Consider the following 15,912-nt stretch of genomic DNA (forward strand, 5'->3'; position numbering starts at 1 on the left):
TCCATGTCATTTCATTTCCTTACATTTCCATTTCATTTACATTTCATTTACATATTAGTTACATTTCATTTACATATCAGTTACATTTCATTTACATTTTAGTTACATTTTAGTTACATTTCATTTGCATTTCATTTACATTTAATTCACATTTCAGTTACATTTCATTTACATTTCAGTTACATTTCATTTACATTTCAGTTACATTTCAGTTACATTTCATTTACATTTCATTTACATTTTAGTTACATTTCAATTACATTTCACTCCATTGCATTCCCATTTTATTTCCATTTAATTTCTATTTCGTTTTATCATATTCATTTCTATATCAATTCAGATGGCATCGGCATGGGACACACTGAAAACCAGTGTCGTGGCCTCCGTCACCATGTGTTATGAGTTCATGACATTTTATAGAGTGGGCTCCCATTCCAAATAGGCATAGCAATAGAATAGAATTTAGACTAAGAGCTAGTGAACGCCAGACCTACGTCATTTTATAAAAGCTGAAAGTTTGTCAGCGTATGCTCCCAATATAGGATATAATGTTGGTGAAAGATGAAGTTTGGGTCGTGGTGGCTTTGGGAGCTACCCTAAAAAAACTGTCTGGCAAGAAGTTGGAACTGTCAAAACTGTCTGGCTGTTGGGGAAAATACTTCTAATTATTGCCCAAATATTATACATAAAAATCAGATTTTATAGTATAACGTAAGTCTAACTTTTACGGTGGCTTTTTCTGTATATTCAAAAGACTGTAATTCTACTAACGTTATACCATTAAATCTGATTTTTATGTATAATATTTGGACAATAATTAGAAGTATTTTCCCCAACAGCCCGACAGTTTTGACAGTTCCAACTCCTTGAAAGACAGTTTTTTTAGGGTAGCTCCCAAAGCCACCACGACCCAAACTTCATAATTCACCAACATTATATCCTATATTGGGAGCATACACTGACAAACTTTCAGCTTTTATAAAATGACGTAGGTCTGGCGTTCACTAGCTCTTAGTCTAATTATTTATTTGCAAATGCGACAATTTGGCACTGTTCAGTCTATTGTTTCTTCTTTATTCGTGTTTTTTTTTTGGCGATTATCGCTAAATTCGCATTTCAGATCTAAGTTTTGGGTACTTTATAAGTTTAGATCCTTTAAATCCTTTAGTCTTAGTGACTTATTTATTTGGACATAATTGTGTGCTTTCTGTTTCACTGTATGTTGCATGCCAATAATTGTCGTTGGTTAGATGTGTGAAACGGACATTCATTGTTTATCACTATTTTGGTACCACATTTACCGCAATAAAGAAATTCTATTCTATTCTATTCTAAAAGCATATTTTCCAATGTGGATAGAGTTACATTAATATGTTCTCATGATATTTTTCCAGAGGAGCTGTCGAAGGTTCCAGACGTTCGTAAGCAAGCGCAACTAGAGTCGGCCGAGCTACGCTGTTCCAAGCTGCAACGGGAGATCGACTCCATCATCACGGGACAGGTGACGTGCACTCTATTGCTTGTGTGTTAAGAGCGATTTTACTTTACGCTGCGCATACGCTGTTCCAGGTGAAAGAGTTGAGTGGCTTAAGCAAATATGGTGCGATTATAGTGATGATAAGGTCTATATTTCATCAAAACGGTGCAGTATAAGGTCAAGCGCTTAACTGAGCCAGTGCCTGAGGCCTCAGCCTCGAATTTAGCGGGAAGCGGCGCGGGAGCGGCGGCGGCGCGGGAGCGGGGCGGGCAACGCAGACCCGTTCTCGAAACAAGCGGGCAGCTCGCGCGGCGCTTTAGCGGCGAAGTGTTGTGTTCGGGGTTGTGTTGTCGAGATATTTGTTTTTATTCGCAAACGAAATGTCTGAACAACGGCGACAATTTTATTTCGATTCAAATTTATTCCTAACGCTCGATTTATTGTGGGCAAAAGAAGGAGTGCGCTGCCCGCTCGTTGCCCGCTCCCGCGCCGCTGTTTTCGAGAACCGGTCTATTTGATTTTACGCATAAGATCCTGCCGCTCCCGCGCCGCTACCGCCGCCACCCCGCTGCCCGCTAAATTCGAGGCTGAGGCCTAAGGTATGGGAGCGACACGGGAATATATTTGTGACGTCTAAAGTCAGCGTGACTTCAGATATGCTTCAGATTTGTATGATCTGTCACGTCATAATATGTCAATGTCATCCCTCCCGTGCCGCTTCCATACCTCAGATACGTATGCCCCCGTTTTCACCATCAATCCCTAATTTTTAAGTGACACCTATGAAAACAAAATTCCTGTTATGTGTTACCTAAATTGTTAAATAAATGTTTTTCTTTCTTTCTTTCTTTCTTTCATAGGGGTCACTTAAAAATTAGGGATTGATGGTGAAAACTGGCATGACTCATTTTAGAGCAAATTGACTGTTCGATCACAGTTCATGAAATATACAAATACAAATACAAATACAAATACAAATACAAATATTTTATTTATGCAAACACACCGTTTACGCATACACCTTCAAATACAATTAATATGCACCGTATGTCAACGTATTTGGAATTAATTTGTCGTTACTTGACTACTTAGACCTAAACTTCTTCACCTGGATTCATACAGCACATACGCAGCGTAATATTTGTATTGGCATCATAAGATGTTATACTATTTCTCTAATAGTGCTGTATGGGTGAACGAGACAACACTCAGTTGTCTCTTTCTACCATATAATACACATACTGGGCACTGTATCCAGATGTACACAGTAACGCATACATTTTATGTTAATCATTCCATCACTCACGTTGTGTTTTGTTTGCGACGACAGTTTACTATGTTGCGTTTTAGTTTGTACAACACAATTTTTGGTTTTATATCTAGTTGCGAAGTAATACTGCATTGTTGTGGCGTTGAAAATTAATTTTTATTTTGATTTGATATATTTTTTAATGGCGCAAGTACACTATGCAGAAAATTGTCCAAGTTGAAGCGCTTGCCCGCACGGCGAAGTATGGGCGACGCACGCGATGGGAAAGGAGAAAGTAACCGAGATGGTGTTCACACTATTACGTGTTGGCCAATTCCCCGCTGTGTATTTGCGCCATGAGGCGAAAAAGCGAAGATTACGACTACCAGTTAGCGCCACTGGCAAGTGATATGATAGGATCTTACTTGATAATGGCGCCAACATGGTGATTGCAAGCAAATGCCAGTCATAAGCAAGTGACAGGACATTAGTCTACAGGGTGTTAGGTAAATTGGTATATGAGCCGACGCTAGCCCATGTTAACATGGGCATATAAATGGTATGGTGAAGTCAGAAACGACATCATCCATTTTGGTCCAAAATCAAAAGTGCCGGCCAAAAAATAAAAGTGCTGTATTCTGATAGAATACGTCCGCCTTAGCATTTATTACTATGGCACCAAAGCTGTAGCACCACTGTGCATCGTAGTATTTGAGTTCTAAAAATATATTTATATAGGGTTTCATTGTTGTTGTCCGATTCAGTGTTGGTACTCTCTTGTTTGCCGCAGATCGTTTACAGTTGGTTCTGTAAGGTATCATGATTCCATGTGGCCTTTGCGTTTTGTTGACACTTTCGCATTTATGTTATTAGTAGTGGTAATTTATTAAGTATCTGTAGGGTACGTACATTGCATGTTCATTTTATTAAACTAGGATAACGGTGTTGACTGTCAAATTAGTCTGTATATTTATTGAACTATCTTAAGAAAAAATATGTATTGTTCAGTTGTTTGTTTTCCTAAATAAATAAAAAAAAAAATGAAACGACTGACTTTGATCTCAAATACTACGACGCACAGTGGTGCTACAGCTTTGGTGTCATAGTAACAAATGCTAAGGCGGACATATTCTGTCAGAATACAGCACTTTTTTTTTTATTGGCCGACATTTTTGATTTTGAACAAAAAATGTATGAATCGTCGATGAATTTTAGATCTCAAATACTCGACGCATAGTGGTGCTACAGCTTTGGTGCCATAGTAACAAATGCTAAGGCGGACGTATTCTGTCAGAATACAGCACTTTTTTTTCATTGGCCGACACTTGATTTTGAACAAAAAATTTATGAATAGTCGATGACTTTTAGATCTCAAATACTCGACGCACAGTGGAGCTACGGCTTTGGTGCCATAGTAACAAATGCTAAGGCAAACGTATTCTGTCAGAATATAGCACTTTTTTTTGTTGGCCGGCACTTTTGATTTTGGACCAAAAATATATGAAACGTGGATGATGTCCTTTGATATCATTATTTAATTTTTTTAATTTTCATACAAAATAAATTTTATAAAATCCGATTTGTATGAAAATTATAATAATTAAAATGAAGATATCAATTTTCTGACTTCACCATACCATTTATATGCCCATGTTAACATGGGCTAGTGTCGGCTCATATACCCATTTACCTAACACCTTGTATAGTGGTACCATCTATCTGGTGAGCGTAATTGTAATGTAGTAAGATTCCTTATGGTAACGCTATCTAGCTAGCAGAAGTAGACGAGAAGTTTTTGTTAGCACAGTATTTTCAACGCCACAACCACAGAGGCGAAAGTGCGTCTGTCATCAAACTAACCCGAGCCACTCGATTGGTACCTAAACCTAACCCAGTGAAAAGGGACTAAAGTCTGTCCAATGAAGGCTGAGAGCGACCATAGAGTTTAAGTTGGAAAAAACTTCTTAATATCTTAAAAATAACAGAAACTGTGATTCTTTGCTTAGTAGCTTTCTGCCATAATAAGTTATTTTCTAAAGATTGTTGTAATATCAAATAAGAGGTTAATAACAGAAAAGTATTAATAATTTCCTTTATGACATTTTATCCTTCTTTTTTATAACAATGACTTGCTTTTGGGAACCACGATTTCGCCAATGTCACGTGCGTGCGCACTAAGTTTTAGTATGTCTGTGGAATCTTTGTTTATGAAAAGCAAGTGACAGTGACTGTTCATAAGTCAAACCAAAGACTGAAGAGATTCCTTGTCTATGCCCAAATCATAGAATAGTGACCTTGTCTATGCCCACTCCCAGCTTTCATTGTATAGGCTGTATAGCTGGTCTGCTCTGTGCATGCTTCTTGTGACGTAGTCACTAAATGTTCACATACATACACACGTATTTAAGTATTTGTTGGTTGATATTTCTTGTATGTTCATTCATTTGTGATTGTGATGTATTTACTGGTCATATTTAGACATTTCAGATGAATTTTTTTACATACAGGAGTTATAATTTAATTGCTAGATGTACTGTAGTATATTACGTGAATTTGTATTTATCTATATTAATTGTAACATTAAGCATAATAATTGAACATTGTGTAATTTTTATGTCCTATTACGTTTTATCTATACAGTATTAAATAGTTCATATTGTTTATATCAAGACTGTATCACATAAAAACAGTTGTGTTTTTAATTTTATTTGTATTTATTATGCAGTCGAAATTATATTTTATTGGAAACGAACGTTTCACATCGATTTGCAATTTTATACCCCTATTTTAAAGTAGAAAATAGATTGAAGATTTTCCAAGAATGTACTTGTAATGTTTTTTCAGTGTAATATTTTACGCGGAATCTCATTCAATATTATTGTTCTAGTTAAAATGCGTTGTGTATGTAATTATTAAGTTAATTATGTATGTATTTAAAATGTTATCTAACGCAAGAAATGTGCATAGAACCAGACAGTTTAAAATTAACTTAATTTCTACTAATTAATTAAAAATTTAACTTTCGTCTCATTCATTGTGGTTACGGGTTATGTAATTGTAACGCAATAATATTTTGTGTCGGTTTATGAAAATGTTTGTGTCTCTTTTGTAGGTGGTATATTTTTATGTATGTTGTGCATAAAGTGTTGCAGCGACATATCGCATTTGTGTATTTAAGAACTGTCTCAGAATAAGAGCAATCTGAATATAGCAATCTGGGTTTTGGATATAATAAACTTTAGGCCCTATTCACACTAAAGAGGAGACGAGATGAGATGTGCGTAGACGATAGCTTAGCGGGAAAGATATGTGTGCAAAGTGGAGGCGAAAGGAGACGTGTGGACATGTGATGTAGCGCAGAATAATAGGGATGATGACTGGGTAATAAAATTAAGATTCTATTTAGTCCGTCAGACAGATAATAAAAAAAATTTGGACACATATTATTTAATTTTTTTCATAATCGAATAATTACAGTATTATATTGAGTTGAAATGTCGCGTGACGTCACTTTTCAGTAAAAAATCTACTCAAGCGTGACGTAACGCGCCATTTCAACTCGATGTAGCACTGTTATTATTTAAATATGAAAGAAAATAAAAAATATGAGTCTAATATTTTCTGATTATCTGTCTAACGGACAAATAATTGAAATTTTGTCATCTAGCCTATTCCCGGTATGCAGTGGGGAAAGAAGCGTGGGCGCCTCATCTTTGCGCGAAAGAAGAGGGTTTCTCGTCTTCATTCTGCTTTTTTATGCTAAGTGCTACTTATTGAAAACTTTGCATATCTCTTTTCTTCAGTTACACTACTCGCTAAGTTGGCTGAAAAAAATTAAAATTCATAAAATAAAATGAAGTTAATCGAAGTAGATAGTGTAGACACGCACTTACTTCGAGCAATTTCGCCACGCTTCGCACGCACAGTTAACGGTTTTTGCGCCCGAGTCAAAGGGCTCGACGTGCTTGAAGTTTGAACACGAAGCGTCTAGCTTTGGTTTCGTTCGTTTCAGCCAAATGACGTCCACTGCTGGACAAAGGCCTCCTCCAAGGTTTTCCACAAAGCTTTGGTTTACGTCGAGACATTCGTCCTTAGAAATTTGAACGTTGTTGTAATGAGCGAAAGTGCACATTGCAATGGCAGCTGCCACTAGAACATCCATGTGGGTTACCTAGTGCATGGACTTCGCGGAACTGAGTTCCTCGCGAGTTTGTATGAGAGTGTGGATACTCGCTTCGAACTTCGGTTAACTTCCTCGAAGACTTTGTCGAAGTGAGTAGTGTAGCTGAGGTAAAAGGTAGATGGGTACATTGTCGTGGGGAGTGGCCCTTGATGATTACCGCCCTGCTCTCGCTCAGTGAGAGAGGGACGGCTATACTATCGAGGGGTGGGGTGCTCATTGTCGCCGGTTCGCAGCCGGCTATTTTTAATATTATAAATTCACACATTACTGTGTTATTCGCTAACGCTGTTTATTTTCGGGTTTATCTGTCCCTATCACTCTCGCTCAGTGAGACAAAGACGTGTGTTCTCGTGGGGTGTTCAGCTCATTGTCGCCGTTTCGCAGCCGCTGGAGCCAGGCTTAAAAAACATCTTGTCTCACATTGCATTTACTGTTTACGTATCTCTCTGTCCCCGTCGCTATCGCTCAGCGAGAGAGGGATGGCTGTACGTTGGGTGCTCACTGTCGCTATCCGCAGCCGCTGGTGCCGGGCTTATAAAACGTCACATTGCGTTTACTGTTTACGTATCTCTCTGTCCCTATCGCTCTCGATAAGAGAGACAAGGACGTGTATATTCTCGTGGGTGCTGATTGTCGCTGGTGCCCATAGCTGCTGGAGACGAGCTCATAAAACATCTTGTCTCACATTGCGTTTACTGTTTACGTATCTCTCTGTCCCTATAGCTCTCGCTAAGAGAGACAAGGAAGTGTATATTCCCGTGGGTACTGATTGTCGCTGGTGCCTATAGCTGCTGGAGACGAGCTCATAAAACATCTTGTCTCACGTTGCATTTACTGTTTACGTATCTCTCTGTCCCTATCGCTCTCGCTCAGCGAGACAGAGACGTATATTCTCGTGAGGTGGGAGGCTCATTGTCGCTGGTCCGCAGCCGCTATAGACAAGGCTATTGGTTACCCATAACACATCTCGTCTGCTTTGTGTTTAAGCTCTAGCTTAAGCGAGAGAGGGACGGGTAGATTGTCGTGGGGAGTGGCCCTTGATGATCACCGCCCCGCTCTCGAGAGAGACAGAGACGGGTATGCTGTCGTGAGGTGCAACAAAACGCCTATTATGTGTTACCATAGAGGTCACTTAAAAATTAGGAATTGATGGTGAAAACAGGCTGGTCTCTTATAACTCTCGTCTTTACTGTGGCGGTATACAAGTCACATTACTGCGTTATTCGATAACTCTGTTTACGTATCTCTCTGTCCCTGTCGTTTTCGTTAAGTGAAACAGCGAAATGAATATTCTCGTGGGGTGGGGTGCTCATTGTCGCCGGTTGCCGTAGCAACTGGAGACGAGACTGTTAGTCTTTTATAACTCTCGTCACCCTTTTGGTGGCAATCAAGCCAATCTTGGGAGCAACGTTATTCGCTAACGCTAACGTATTATCGGATCTCTCTGTCCCTGTCGCTCTCGCTAAGTGAGACAAGGATGGGTAGACAAGGAGTCGAGTCCGATCCCTTCACCGTTCGGCTATCGTTGCTCATTGTCGCCGGTCCGCAACCGTTGGAGCCGGGCTTATAAAACGTCATTTTGTCTCAAATAACTCTGTTTACGTATCTCTCTGTCCCTATGGCTCTCGCTCAGCGAGAGAGGGACGGCCATACAATCTTGTCTTGGGGGTGGGTGCTGATTGTCGCTATCGCGACAATACATCGTCTCCACCGTGGGTAATCAAGTCTCACACGTTATTCGCTAACGCTGTATCTCTCTGTCACTGTCGCTTTCGCTTAGCGAAAGAGGGACGGGTACATTGGGTAGCTCTTGCTGAGTACCCGGCTAATTCTGTATGAGAAGAATCCACGTTTGAAACTGAGAATAACAGACTAAGTACTAGTCTGCGTTGTTCTCAATTTCAAGAGGTATACGTTACATTGGGAGCGTTACGATGTTCTGGGGATGTGGGAGTGGCCCTCGCTGTGGGCGGTTTTTGATTACGTATCTCTCTATCCCTATCGCTCTCGCTCATCGAGTGAAGGACGGGTATATTCTCGTGGGGTGGGTCCTCATTGTCGCTATCCGCAGCCGCTGGAGCCGGGCACGCCGCTGGGCGGGCGGCGCGCGCCGCCGGGCTTCCTCAGCGGCCTGCCGCGCTCGCTGTCCAACCTCACCCCCCAGTACCAACACATTGTGCGGTTCATTTTTATTATATTAGATATTATTTGGGAATCAAGTCACACAATACTCCGTTATTCGCTAACTCTGTTAACGTATCTCTCTGTCCCTGTCGCTCTCTCTAAGTGAGAGAGGGATGGCTATATTTTCCTGGGGTGCTGATTGTCGCCGGTCCGCAACCGCTGGATACGAGACTATAACTCTCGTGTCCACTGGTGGTAATCAAGTCGCATTACATACTGCGTTATTCGCTAACTCTGTCCCTTACGCTCTCGCTTAGTGAGACAAGGACGTGTATACTGCCGTGGGTTGCTCACTGTCGCTGGTCCGCAGCCGCTGGGGCCGGGCACGCCGCCGGGCACGCGGCGCGAGCAATGTTATTCGCTAATGCTAACTTATTTTCTCATCTCTTTGACCTCTGTCCCTGTCGCTCTCGCTAAGTGAGACAGACACTTGGGGTGTTGATTGTCTGCGGTTTGCAGCCGAGTCATTTTGTCTCAAATAACTCTGTTTACGTATCTCTTTGTCCCTATGGCTCTCGCTCAGCGAGAGAGGGACGGCCATACTATCTTGTCTTGGGGGTGGGTGCTGATTGTCGCTATCCGCAGCCTCTGGGCACGCGGCTCGAGCAACGTTATTCGCAAACTTATTATCGGATCGCTCTGACTTCTCTGTCCTTGTCGCTCTGGCTATGTAAGACAAGGACGGGTATATTCTCGTTGGGTGGGGTGCTCATTGTCGCTATCCGCAGCCGCTGGAGCCGGGCACGCCGCCGGGCACGCGGCGCGAGCAATGTTATTCGCTAAAGCTAACGTATTTTCGGATCTCTCTGACCTCTCTGTCCCTGTCGCTCTGGCTAAGTGAGACAGATACTTGGGGTGCTGATTGTCTGCGGTCCGCAGCCGCTGGTGCCGGGCCTATAAAACGTCACATTGCGTTTACTGTTTACGTATCTCTCTGTCCTTATCGCTCTCGCTCATTGAGAGAGGGACGGCCATACTATCTTGTCTTGGGGTTGGGTGCTCACTGTCGCTATCGCGACAATACATCGTCTCCACCGTGGGTAATCAAGTCTCACACGTTATTCGCTAACGCTGTATCTCTCTGTCACTGTCGCTTTCGCTTAGCGAAAGAGGGACGGGTACATTGGGTAGCTCTTGCTGAGTACCCGGCTAATTCTGTATGAGAAGAATACACGTTTGAAACTGAGAATAACAGACTAAGTACTAGTCTGCGTTGTTCTCAATTTCAAGAGGTATACGTTACATTGGGAGCGTTACGATGTTCTGGGGATGTGGGAGTGGCCCTCGCTGTGGGCGGTTTTTGATTACGTATCTCTCTATCCCTATCGCTCTCGCTCAGCGAGTGAAGGATGGCTATATTCTCGTGGGGTGCTCACTGTCGCTGTCCGCAGCCGCTGGAGCCGGGCACGCCGCTGGGCGGTCGGCGCGCGCCGCCGGGCTTCCTCAGCGGCCTGCCGCGCTCGCTGTCCAACCTCACCCCCCAGTACCAACACATTGTGCGATTCATTTTTATTATATTAGATATTATTTGGGAATCAAGTCACACATTACTGCGTTATTTGCTAACTCTGTTTACGTATCTCTCTGTCCCTGTCGCTCTCTCAAAGTAAGACAAGGATGTGTAGACAAGGAGTCCAGTCCGACCCCTTCACCGTTCGGCTATCGTTGCTCATTGTCGCCGGTCCGCTACCGTTGGAGCCGTCATTTTGTCTCAAATAACTCTGTTTACGTTTTTCTCTGTCCCTATCGCTCTCGCTCAGCGAGACAGAGACGTATATTATCCTGATGTGGTCAGCTCACTGTCGCTATCCGCAGCCGCTGGAGCCGGGAGCAACGTTATTCGCTAACGCTAACGTATTTTCGGATCTCTTTGACCTCTGTCCTCGTCGCTCTCGCTAAGTGAGACAGAGACTTGGGCTGTTGATTGTCTGCGGTTCGCAGCCGCGGCTTATAAAACATCTTGTCTCACTTTGGCGCAGTACGTATTTTCGGGTATATCTGTCCCTGTCGCTCTCGCTGTGCGAGACAGAGACGTATATTATCCTGGGTTGTCAGCTCACTGTCGCTATCCGCAGCCGTTGGAGCCGGGCAACATTATTCGCTAACGCTAACGTATTTTCGGATCTCTTTGACCTCTGTCCTCGTCGCTCTCGCTAAGTGAGACAGAGACTTGGGGTGTTGATTGTCTGCGGTCCGCAGCCGCTGGTGCCGGGCTTATAAAACGTCACATTGCGTTATTGTTTACGTATCTCTCTGTCCTTATCGCTCTCGCTCATTGAGAGAGGGACGGCCATACTATCTTGTCTTGGGGTTGGGTGCTCACTGTCGCTATCGCGACAATACATCGTCTCCACCGTGGGTAATCAAGTCTCACACGTTATTCGCTAACGCTGTATCTCTCTGTCACTGTCGCTTTCGCTTAGCGAAAGAGGGACGGGTACATTGGGTAGCTCTTGCTGAGTACCCGGCTAATTCTGTATGAGAAGAATCCACGTTTGAAACTGAGAATAACAGACTAAGTACTAGTCTGCGTTGTTCTCAATTTCAAGAGGTATACGTTACATTGGGAGCGTTACGATGTTCTGGGGATGTGGGAGTGGCCCTCGCTGTGGACGGTTTTTGATTACGTATCTCTCTATCCCTATCGCTCTCGCTCATCGAGTGAAGGATGGCTATATTCTCGTGGGGTGCTCATTGTCGCTGTCCGCAGCCGCTGGAGCCGGGCACGCCGCTGGGCGGGCGGCGCGCGCCGCCGGGCTTCCTCAGCGGCCTGCCGCGCTCGCTGTCCAACCTCACCGGCCAGAGCCTGCGCCACTTGCGCCAGGTACTACATGTTCATACTAGCCTTGGGCAGACCAAACGCGGGGCAGTAGCAGCGCAGTTTGAATGCGGGCCCGCGCAAGTTGTTATACAAGAAACTCTTTGAAGTATGTCACACCAAATTTGAACGCGCGCACTGCAACTGCCGAACGACAAACCAGGCGGCACGGGTGCGGGACAGAAGCGGCGCGAACGCGGGCCCGCGCTGTTGTATTACTATGGCGGCCATATTAGCATGACACACCGGACGCAGGGCGGTAGCAGCGCGTTCTTCTTCTTTTCGTGTCGACAACAAACCTACACAGTGTCAGCCCAAAACTCCGCCACAAGAGTGGCGTTGTCAGTAGCACTCATCAAATCCTCCTGAGTGCAGTTGCTTGGGCACTCAGGGCATTACATCAGGTGCCTCATCGACTGGGGAACAAAACCGCACCTTGAAAGCAGCGCGTTGAAAGCGGTTTTCGAATATTTAAATTTTTGACAACCGCCCGCGTTGCAACTGCTTTGAAACTGCGCTGCTTTCAGTGTGCCTCAGCCGCGCTGCAACTGACCTGCACTGCTTCTGACCCGCGTTTGGTCTGTGGAAGCCTTTGAGGCTGGTTTTAGAGTCGCGCTGATCGCACGCTGATCGTCGGCGCTGACAGATCAATATGTATGTAATTAAAGCGAGCGATCAGCGTCACTCAGGAACGTTTCGTTCCTGAGTGACGCTGATTGCTCGGCGCCGACGCTTCATACAATTCCGCTGTCAGCGCTGATGGTCAGCGTGCGTCAGCGTGACTATAAAACCAGCCTAAGGGTTTTGGGACAGCAACAATATCTTTGCATGTGTACAAGTTTATAATAAAACGACAGGCGGGTTAGATTAGGTAATGCAGTTACCGTTGTTTTAGGGCTATATTTCACCTGGACACCATGGCGGCGCAACCAGTCGCCGGCTACCAACAAAATGTATACAGCTCTATAGAGAGTTACTCACCTGGTGTCCGTTTGGTTGCGCAAAGCTGCATACATTTTGTTGGTATAGTCTGGTCTGTGAGCACGTAGAATATTGTCTAATGACCCCTAGCTACCCATCCTTATCGCTCGCGCGTAATTATGTTGCTATCGCGCTCGCACACTCACTGCGGGTGCCAGTCGCACAGTCGCGACAGCAATATAATTACGCGCGAGCGATAAGGATGGGTAGCTTGGGGTCATTGGACAAAATTCTACGTGCTCTCGGACCGGGCTTTAGCGGCGACTGGTTGCGCCGCCATGGTGTCCCGGTGAAATATTGCCCTTAATCGTAATAAAATCTGTTTGTTAATATTCTAGTTTATGTTGTAATAAGAAGAAGTTACTAAAAATTATATTTAAGTGAAGGTCCGTCCTGATGCTTTTATTTTCGAGTTGTATCTTTGAAGCCCTTGTATACGTGAATCGCGATTATACGTTCAATATTTGAGGTGGGCTGACAACTCTTAGCATGCTGCCGGTCTTGTGTGTCAGGCGCATAAATTAGAAATAACTCGTTTTTAATGTAAATTGTATGTTTAGAGAGCATTATTGAACCCTATTAGTTATTGACAAGGACATTATGATTTTACTCAGAAATGGGCCCTTTATTAAAGCATTTACTTTGTATAAATACTGTATCTACCTTAAAACAAAACCTACCGCGTCTACAAACCGCTAATCTCCCAGGCGCGACTGAACAAGACGCAAGAGGCTCCGCCGCTCGCTCGCCAGAACAGCGACGATTCCCCGCACAACCACACCGTGCCCCTAGTCCCCACCACCTGCCTGGACAACGTGTCCCCACCCCCTCTCCCCCCTCGGGCAACCGACCGCCGATCAACCCTATCCCCTCCCATCAACCCCCTAGCCAAACCCAAACCCACCTCCAGCAAAACCCCCAAAAGACTCCCCGACAAACCGTTCCCTATGCACCAATCCATGCCTCCGTATCAAGATCAGAGGCTCCGGTCGTCGCATTCACTTGATGGGGACTTGGAGGGGCCGCAGCCGAATTCCATAGCGCTGCAGATGAGCTACCCGCTGGTTAATGTGCCTCCGCCGCCGTTGCAGGTATGATATGGGTCTTTCGAAGGTCAGATTGAAGGCATAGACTATAGATTGTGTGGGCACAGATACAGAATGGATAAACAGTTTTTTTATGCATAACAAGACAGGTATTTGACCGCAATCGCACCTGGTGTTAAGTGAGATGCAGTCTAGGATGGTGTACCTGCCCTGTAGTGCTTTATTCACTCTCGTTCTTTGACAAACTGGACTGTACACAGTTGCACTTGCCGTTATATTTTATTTTATTTTTATTTTTTATTTTTCTTTATTAAGGAAACAAACAATAATCTCCACTCCAGAACCTCGCTGCCTTATTGGCTTTGCCTTTGGTTCTCATATTACTAAATCGTTGAATATTAAGTCGGTTAAAAAGTTTAAATATCTCTTTTTCTTTTTTGCGAGTGGAAGGCAGAGGCTGTTAAACCTATTTTCTTATTCACAGATAAAAAAAATCAATTTTAAATGAATTTATTCAGAAAAAGAGTACATTTAAAGCTGATGTTCTGTCTCTTTTCATTAACTAAAAAAGAGACTGGTTTTATTATATTTGTGTATAAGAAGAAAGAACACCATTCTGTAACTGTGTCGATTATTATTCCTTAAACATCATTAAAATACAACCTTTGAAAGACCCAACAAAAACTATTATTCATTCTATAGATGATTTCCATCGTCAAATCTATCATGATCGTAACTAAACTAATTTATTTGACGACGAAAACTCATCCTTATTGCTATTGTAACAAGGTGGTGGTTATCACAACTCGCTACATCCATGCAGTGTGTGAAACAGACAACCTTAGCATTTTATATGTACCTTTTATTCCTAAGCTTCTTTTTTCATCAATCACATACATTATTATGCTATTTTTCATTCATTCACGCTAAGTAGGTTCTACTTAAGATTTCAAATGAAATATACGGGGTTGTACCATTTATTTGTCTCATATGTTACCATTATGTGATGTATCAAATTTGCCTAAAAGCAATGTGTTAACGTTTCAAAACAGTGACTAACTGGTCTTGTTAATTTACAAGGGATTCTTTAGGTTGTTAAGAACATAAATATTTGAGTTATAATAATTTTTACTAAAATATTTTTGGGCTTTAAGTAACTTAAATCTAGGTTACAGTCTGGAGTAAAAATATTTGTTTCAAAAAGTGAAGTTGAAGTTTTTTGTAAAGTTTTTTGGTTGAATTTTATACATTTTATGTAAAGAATATTATAGCTCAAAAAGAAAAAAATGTCTTTGTTATCGTCTAATTTTATGGGGTTACCCAGATATAGGTCCAAAATGGAGTAGTATTAATAAATCTAACTTTGCATTGGACATTGTAAAGACGATAGCATGTCAAGCTATACACTGAGGCATCTTAATCAGATGTAATAGCTGCTATGTGCTATATTGCCTCAGAAATGTATAGTCTGATCTGCTGTACTCTTCCAGGCACAATGCTGTTGGCCAAGCGAAAACTAATCTTGAATACATACGTAATAGAGTTCATTTTTACATACAGACGGACAACAGATCGAGTGTGCCAGTGTTGCACGTCCGAAGCCGGTCGTCGCCGGAGCAGCTGGATACAGAGGCGCCTCCGATGCCGAGACGTGAGTGGATTGTTTGTTATAACGCGGTTAATAGTATCAGGCGTTACTTAATATCCTACTAAAGCCTGGTCCGTGGGCACGTAGAATCCCGTCCAATGACCCCAAGCTACCCATCCTTATCGCTCGCGCGTAATTATATTGCTGTCGCGACTGTGCGACGCGCGAACGCAGTGAGTGTGCGAGCGCGATAGCAACATAATTACGTGCGGGCGATAAGGATGGGCAGCTTGGGGTCATTGGACGGGATTCTACGTGCTCACGGACCAGGCTTTAATTATAAAGGCGAAAAATTGTGTGGATGTTTGTTACTCTTTCACGCAAAA

At 43.1% G+C, this 15,912-nt stretch overlaps 1 protein-coding gene across 1 annotated transcript in view; it reads left to right on the forward strand.

Annotated features, from left to right (window-relative positions):
- The window catches only part of LOC135084449 (SH3 and multiple ankyrin repeat domains protein 1-like), an 88,834-nt gene that overhangs the window by 46,339 nt on the left and 26,583 nt on the right, over positions 1–15,912 (forward strand). The window contains exons 6-11 of the mRNA XM_063979232.1: positions 1,395–1,501; positions 8,981–9,085; positions 10,485–10,589; positions 11,804–11,917; positions 13,600–13,983; positions 15,499–15,589. Of these exons, the coding sequence (XP_063835302.1) occupies positions 1,395–1,501; positions 8,981–9,085; positions 10,485–10,589; positions 11,804–11,917; positions 13,600–13,983; positions 15,499–15,589 (906 nt within the window). The remainder of the gene's footprint in view (positions 1–1,394; positions 1,502–8,980; positions 9,086–10,484; positions 10,590–11,803; positions 11,918–13,599; positions 13,984–15,498; positions 15,590–15,912) is intronic.

Source organism: Ostrinia nubilalis, chromosome 26 (assembly GCF_963855985.1).
Source record: "Ostrinia nubilalis chromosome 26, ilOstNubi1.1, whole genome shotgun sequence".
Taxonomy (NCBI): Eukaryota; Metazoa; Arthropoda; class Insecta; order Lepidoptera; family Crambidae; genus Ostrinia; species Ostrinia nubilalis.